General features: G+C 33.9%; 1 protein-coding gene across 1 annotated transcript; it reads right to left on the reverse strand.

The window, feature by feature from the left end:
• Positions 1–1204: 1204 nt before the first annotated feature.
• Positions 1205–4142, reverse strand: LOC117785701 (alpha-amylase 1). The gene is made up of 2 exons (XM_034623891.1): positions 3902–4142; positions 1205–2590 (listed from the first exon to the last, which is right to left on the reverse strand). Exons 1-2 carry the CDS (start codon positions 4079–4081, stop codon positions 1283–1285), a joined length of 1488 nt encoding a protein of 495 aa, XP_034479782.1. The 5' UTR covers positions 4082–4142; the 3' UTR covers positions 1205–1282.
• Positions 4143–7621: the final 3479 nt, after the last annotated feature.

Consider the following 7621-nt stretch of genomic DNA (forward strand, 5'->3'; position numbering starts at 1 on the left):
AATTTAACGGGTTAACTACTTTTTTCAAATAATATATGACATAATTATACTTTCCTCATTTCTTATTATAAGAATAAATGTTCTTATAATATAGGTCAACAAATTAAAAAAAAATATATATAGAACATTTTTAAATTTATAATTTAACGGGTTAACTACTTTCTTCAAATAATATATGACATAACGATACTTTCCTAACTCCTTATTATAAGAATAATTTTTTTTAAAATGTAAGTCAACAAATTATAAAAAAAAAATATACGGAATATTTTTAAATTTATAATTTTTTATTGCTGTTTTATTTTTATATATGTATATATAAATTTATCATTGCTTGGTAGTGTTTTTAAAAGTCTTTTTTAACAATGTTTTTTTTCTTGAAAATAGTGGGATTCGAACCCGCGTTTGCTTTCAACTGAAGCTGTGAGTCTAACCAGTGCGCCACGGGTCAATTATTTTCATCAAATAATATATGACATATATATACTTTCATAATTTTTATTTTTATATTAAGAACTGCGATTTTTTAAATTAATATTCTTAGTAATTTGGTATTAAAATGCACTTTTTTTAAGAACGAAATATTTAAGATTAATGTTCTCGATTTGGTCTTGTTTTCAGTGTACTAGAGTAGTGCTCTTATTTGTTCCCAAGATTTAAATACAAGCCAAGGCAAACTTGACTTGCCATTGTATCTAGTCAGAGCGAGAGAGCGAGAGCGAGAGAGAAAGAGAAAGAGAACTGACAAATGATAATGTTGTGCGATATGTTTGGCATGTTAGTTGCCGGATAATGTGTTCTATTTATGTATGTTTTTATGGCCAGTCATTGCGTAAATCAGCATTAGAAGTGTCAGCAACTGCACTTGGAGCAGCTGTCCTTTTATCCTTAGCCAATTCCACACTGCACGCTTAACACTTCACACTTGCACTCTACACTTTTTCATTCTCAATTCTCCATGCTCCAGTTTCCATTCTCTTTGATTTCCCACCTGCATTTGTCAGCTGCGTAATGGACTTTTATCGGCATTGACCCATCTACGAGCGTGTTTTGTATTGTGAAATTTAATTAATTTGATAGAAAAGTCACATAAATTCGTTGGGTTATTGTGCTGTTAATTGTGCCAGGATGTCTGGGCAGGACACGCACTCGATAGCAATTGATAGGACCCCAAAGGACCGCTTGAACAGGTAGAAAGTAGAAAGTACAAATGAAACCACAACGTCTTTTATGTTCGTTCAATACAATCTTTAATCCCAATCTTATTGTGTTTTTTGCTGCCTTACAGCTTGGCATTGATATGAATGGCAACGACACCATCTTCCTCGGCTTTGCGAATGGAGATATTTGCACGGCCATCGGAGCCAACAACGATGGTCTTGCCGGAGCAGCTGGAGCCGTTCTTCTGGCCAGAGATGACATCGCAGTAGGAGCCAGCTGGCAGACCAGTTTGCAGGGAACTGTTCATATCGTAGTTGTCGTTGTTGAAGGCGACAAAGCCGCGATTGCCACGACTGAAGGAGATCTGATTGCTGCCATTATCCCACCAGTTCTGCAGCTGAGCGGTTCCCACGGCATTCCTAAAGCCCACCATGTTGTAGATCTGACGCCAACGATGCTCACAAACCCAACCGCCGCTGCAGGATTTATCGCTGTTGAATCTGGGCGAGGCAATGTTCTGGCCATCGGTGGTCGGTGGTCCCTGGTCGGGGTTGCTGAAGGCGAAGGACGACATCACACGGGGCGTGCCGAAGGGATGGGCCAACATGAAGGCGGAGGCCATTTTGTATTGCTTGGGCACCTTGTAGGTGAGCACATCGGCACCACCGGCACCATGACCACGCTGGTTATCATGGTTGTCCACAAACACCAGCGAACGATCGGAGGCAGCGAATCCCCAGGAGGTGCCCCAGTTGTTCAAATAGCGCAACTTATCCTTGCCGCGGAACACCTTGCCAATGGAGTCGGAGTGACGGAACTCGGTGACGGCACCCATGCCCGTATACTCGGACTTCTTGATGGCCTCGCCACCCAGATCGATGACCTCCTGGAAGATGTAGGGCTTGGCGCCCGAGCTGAAGCCATGTCCAGTGTTCAGATTCTTCAGGCGTCCATAGATGGCGGCCAAATCTCCAGGCCACATGTGCTTGGCGGCATCCACACGGAAACCGGCAACACCCAGATCCGTCAAATGGTTCAGGAAATCCACAATTCTGTCACGCACCCAAGAGTTGCCCTGGTTCAAATCACGCAGACCAACAAGCTCGCAATTGCGCACATTGGCGGGATCATTATAGTTGGTAATGCCACAGGTCGGATTAAAGTCCAGCGCGGAGAAGGGCACAGCGGGGAAGCTCTTGGAGCCCGGATCAGCTGTGCTGCCGCCAGTGCCACGAGTGCCACCATTGGCGGCCATATGATTGAACACAACATCCACATAGGTGCGCACTCCGGCATTGTTGCAACGTCTCACCATGCTGGCGAACTGTTGCTCGTTGCCCGACCGAGTTGTCAGCTTGTAGGAGATGGGCTGATAACGCTCCCACCAAGGGCGACTGTTAATCACGGCATTCTCATTGACGGGGGACACCTAAAAGCAGCGGGAAGACAGGAAAACAAAGATTATGCATTGATTAAAAAATATAAATACAAATGCAAAAGAGTGAAAATAGGGACAGTAAATAATAATTATTTTGTCTCTCTTTTAAAATTAAAAAATCATTTACTTCAAGTTACTTTAAAATAACGTCAAATATACCAAAATATTTCTTCAAGTGCAATCTATGCGATTTCGCTATGATCTTCAAATTTATGATTTTCCATATTTTACTCATAAAATAATAATTATTTTTGAGCAAAAAAATGATTATTTCTACAATTTTATTATATATTATTATAAAATTGATTATTTCTACAATTTTATTATATATTATTATAAAATTGTAGAAATAATCATTTTTTTGATCAAAAAATAATCATAAGTTAAATAATAAAAATCAAAAATAATGCTTATGCTGTAATTTTTATAATAAACTTATAATGATTACAGTCCTTATATATATAAATAATATTTGGAAGGAAAATTTGGTTCCAATCTTATGTCCAAAAGACTCAGCTTTTATATTTATCAGTTTATCCGCTGCAATATATTTATTTATTTTTTTTAAATAATATTCATTTCAAAATCTTTATATTTCTCAGCTAATCCGCTGTAATATATTTTTTTTTAAATTAATATCCAATTTAAAGATTTTATTTCTCAATATCAAGCACTTTAATGAATTTACAATTAATTTATTTATCTTTTTTTTTGTTTTTTTACTTTTTCAGTTTTCAATTTAAAGTGGTGTAAAATTTATTGGAATTGATGTCAATAAATCAACTGCAATACATTTTTTTTAAATTTTAATATTAAATTCAAAATTTTTTCTTAATATCAAACATTTAATGAATTAACAATTAATTTATTTATGTTGTTTTATTTTTCCAGTTTTCAATTTAAACTGGTGTAAATTTATTTAAATTGATGTTTAAATTAATTGAATTAATTTTTGTTTCCGATTTTATTTTTATGTAAACAACTTTTATTTAACGTCAAATAAATAACTCACTTTATTTAATAACAATCTAAAGTAATATATTAGTTAGGCTAATAAATTCAAATAATAAATCATTCAAAAATTCAAGTTTAAAGTTGTTGTTTAATTAGGACAAAATGCGGATAAAATGACAACGAATCATTTTTAAAAAAATTTAAAAAAGTCTCAAATCTAACATAAAAAACTCTTGCAGTAGCCGGAAAATCAAATCCGGGATTACCGTACTTTTGACACCGCATTGGATTCTTTAATCCCGTAATCCAGTAATTTTAGTTTTTTTTTTTATTTTTTGATCAGCTTACCTGCACACCAGCAAAGCCGTAGGGTCCCAGGAAATTCTCGCACTCGGCGGCAATGTCATCCCATTTCCACTCGAACAAATGGACCATGCCATTGCGTCCATTCACATAGTTGGGAGAGAACTGGGCATTGGCCAAAAGCGCCAAAAAGGCAATACAGATGAGACCTTTGGTCAGAAACATGTTGTTGTTGAAACTACAGTTTCACACTGAGTGCAATCAGGAATCGACTCGGTCTTTTATAACCAAACAGCAAACAGCAAACTGGGAACTGGCCAAAAGAGAGAAAACTACGGTGTGTAAATGATTTGTGATGCAAATTCTTTGCTTATCACAATAACAAGGGGCGAAAAGGGCGTAACAACCACCGTACAGTGGGGTCTAACGAAGTGGACGATGGGCAGATTAGATATGAATGCCGTGTATCAGCAGTCGTCCACTGATTTTGATTTTGGCCCTCTCACCACTCGTTGACACTTTCGATTATCATAAGTGGCCAATAAATGCCCAAGCTGATTATGGCCAACTCGTCATCGTTGCTGCTGCTTTGTGTGCTCTATTATGTCACAAATCATAGCATACAAGTCAGCGGACATGTCACAACTTGTTTACAACTTGCGCCGATACCATAAGACTATATAGACAGACAAATATATATATAAGTATATCTCTGCCATATATTTTCTGCAAGGCATAACAAAACATTGCCGCTTATCAGAGTACATTTTACGCGTCTTACTGTGACTGCATTGAATTTTATAATTTCTATTTTTGTATTTGATTTCCGATTTTGTTAGCTGACGAAAAAATTAAATTTAAATTGATAATGGCTGCAATCATTCGGTCGATTCGTGAATTTTACAATTGCCACTAAGATATTGAGTATTTTAAATGCTCTCGAGATTAAAATTAAATTTGTATTAATTAACTTGACAAGTGCTTCATAAACTGGTTGCCAAAAGGCCAAGTTATGCAGTTAAACACTATTTGACCACGTGCCATCAACATTTATTGCCCTTAAAATGGAAAACTTAAACTATAAAGCAAATAAATTGTGTACATCTCAACTAAAATATACCCTGGCATATATACAAATTCACTTATATATACATATACACTTCTAAATTTATTATTCAATAGAAAATAATATAAACCTATTAAATTATGTATCAATTTAATTTTATAAATTTAAAATTAACTTAATACACAACTTATTTAATTGGCAAGTGTACCAATTAAAAATATACTCCCTTTTAGAATTTGTGTAATATATAAATAAATTTCTGTAATATAAAAAATGTGAATATACTATTTTTAGACATTAAATAAATTAAGATTAACACAGTCTTTTAACTGTAGAATAATAGACTTGGAACCATTTCTTAAATATCTAGTTAAGGAGTTTGGTAAATATTTAAAGAATATTTTTACTTGAAACTTACATAAAATAAATTAAGATTAACACAGTCTCTTAACTGTAGAATTATTACTTGGAACTATTTCTTAAATATCTAGTTAAGGAGTTTGGTAAATATTTAAAGAATATTTTTACTTGAAAACCATTGATATTAATTTCAAATAAGAAAATATATATCTTCCATAAATTGTATCTAAACATTAAATAGCCGCCTAAAGTCTATGTTCCTATGCAACAATGTGTAACTTGAAAACTCCCCATATTTATCTAAAATTGTTTATCTAAAATTTACATATTATACAGGGTATTCTGACTTAACACATGGCTAGCCACTTGCATCAATTTCAATTCGTAGATGAGTGTGAGAAAATCACTCTGCCATGAACAAATGCAACAAATACTTGTATTAATTACAATTTTTATCAGCAAATTCTCAAGTGAAACGCATTGTGTCCATCGCAATCGGAGTGGAAAATGTTTGATAAGTTTTCAATTAAAATTGCACAAAGCACTAAAAATGTAATTGTTTTTATTTACAATGACAAAACAGAAGTCTGTTCTAAGCTGAAGGTAGATAAGAAATATGCATGTTTGTTATCTTATATATTTTTACAATACATTAAAATGAACTCAACTCGACTGGACAAATTTCGAACACACAAAACAATCTTTTTTTTTTGCTTGTGAAAAAATATATATAAGCCAAATTTATCTTCTACTTCAGGCACTGGCAAAATCAAATAAAGTAAACCAGTGTAAGAACGGTGCAAAAAGTGACACTTGTGCTGAGGCATATTGATTTGCATGCCAAGCAAATTTCAATTTGCATATAGACAGAGATAGAGTGTGAGAAAGAGACAGAGAGAAAGACAAGCTGTCTAAAAGTCAAGTCAATGTACAAATATTTACTTTAAAGTACGTAAACGTAGCCCAAAAACTGAATGTGAGCATTTCCGCACATTACACCTGAAGTTTGTTAACTTTGCTGCAGTCCCAAAAGTCGGAGGCCAAGAAAGATGCCAACTTGCCACACTCCACACTCTCTGGCTGAGACTGAGACTGAGACTGAGAAGCCAATTTGAATGGTAAGCAAATGCCGGATATGGTAAAGTTCGAAAACGGAAACGTTTGCTGCACTTTCAATGCCAGAAGAGGCAACAACAACAACAACTAACTGACAGCACTAACTTTTTCCGACCTGGCTCAAAAGGTGCCCCGACCAGAGACCATTGCAATTGCCTAACATAAACTCAGCCCGCAATCTATAACACAGACAGACCTCACATATATAGCATGTATATATGGTGAGTTGGATAAGTAAGCTTAAAACTTTACAATTCAAAGTCTCAAACCCTTCTATTTCCTCAGCACTTGCAGCTAGTGCAGTTTTCATATGGGTAAAAATTAATTTACATTTAAATTAAATTTATGTCATTGGACAAAAGCTGTTGATTTTCATAGACAGCGCAGCGAGAGAGAAAGAGAGCGACAGATGGCAAAACATTTGCAAAACTCATTTATTATTATTATTATGATAACTTATTATTGCAATGAAATTGAAAAACCCACTAGCATTCCCCAGGCGAGCATCAACAGCCTGCAGTCAGCTGGAAATTATGAAATCTACATTACATAACTACACTGATAAAAAAAATGCGCCGAGAACATAAAATTGCTAAAGTATAAGTATAAGACCAAATTCTTATTATAAGAATAAATGTTCTTAAAAATTAAATCAACAAATAAAAAAAAAATTTTGGAAAACTCATATATTTATAACTAATTTTATTGTTGTTTTCTTTTTATATATATACATTTTTTTCTGACTTGGAGATTTTATAAATAACTATATGAGGTGTGTTTCAGAAATCTCTAAAGATTTCAAAGTGAAATATTTTTAAAAAGAACCGTTCGAAATGTTGGTGTTCCTAAAATGTTAGAGATTCAATATTTTCAAACACATAATTTTTGCATTTTTTTTCAGTTTAAAAATATTCAATATTTCTCAAACATATTATTTTTGCATTTTTATTCAATTTAAAGATATTTTAATTGAATTTAATAAATATTAAATTTTGTCAAATCTTTCAAGAATTTTGTAGACTTTTAAAAGCAATGGTTTTTTATATTCGGGAACACCAAAAATTGCTTTTGGGTTGCTTAAGCGCTCTTAGAGATTTATGGAACACACCTATATATTTGAATTTTCTAAAAAGGTCAAAATATTTAAAACGAATGTTCTCGACTTTAGAAGTTGATATTTTTTTTCAGTGTATATCTAGTTCTAGATCTCTGTCGTTTTTAAA

Source organism: Drosophila innubila, assembly GCF_004354385.1.
Source record: "Drosophila innubila isolate TH190305 chromosome 2R unlocalized genomic scaffold, UK_Dinn_1.0 1_C_2R, whole genome shotgun sequence".
Taxonomy (NCBI): domain Eukaryota; kingdom Metazoa; phylum Arthropoda; class Insecta; order Diptera; family Drosophilidae; genus Drosophila; species Drosophila innubila.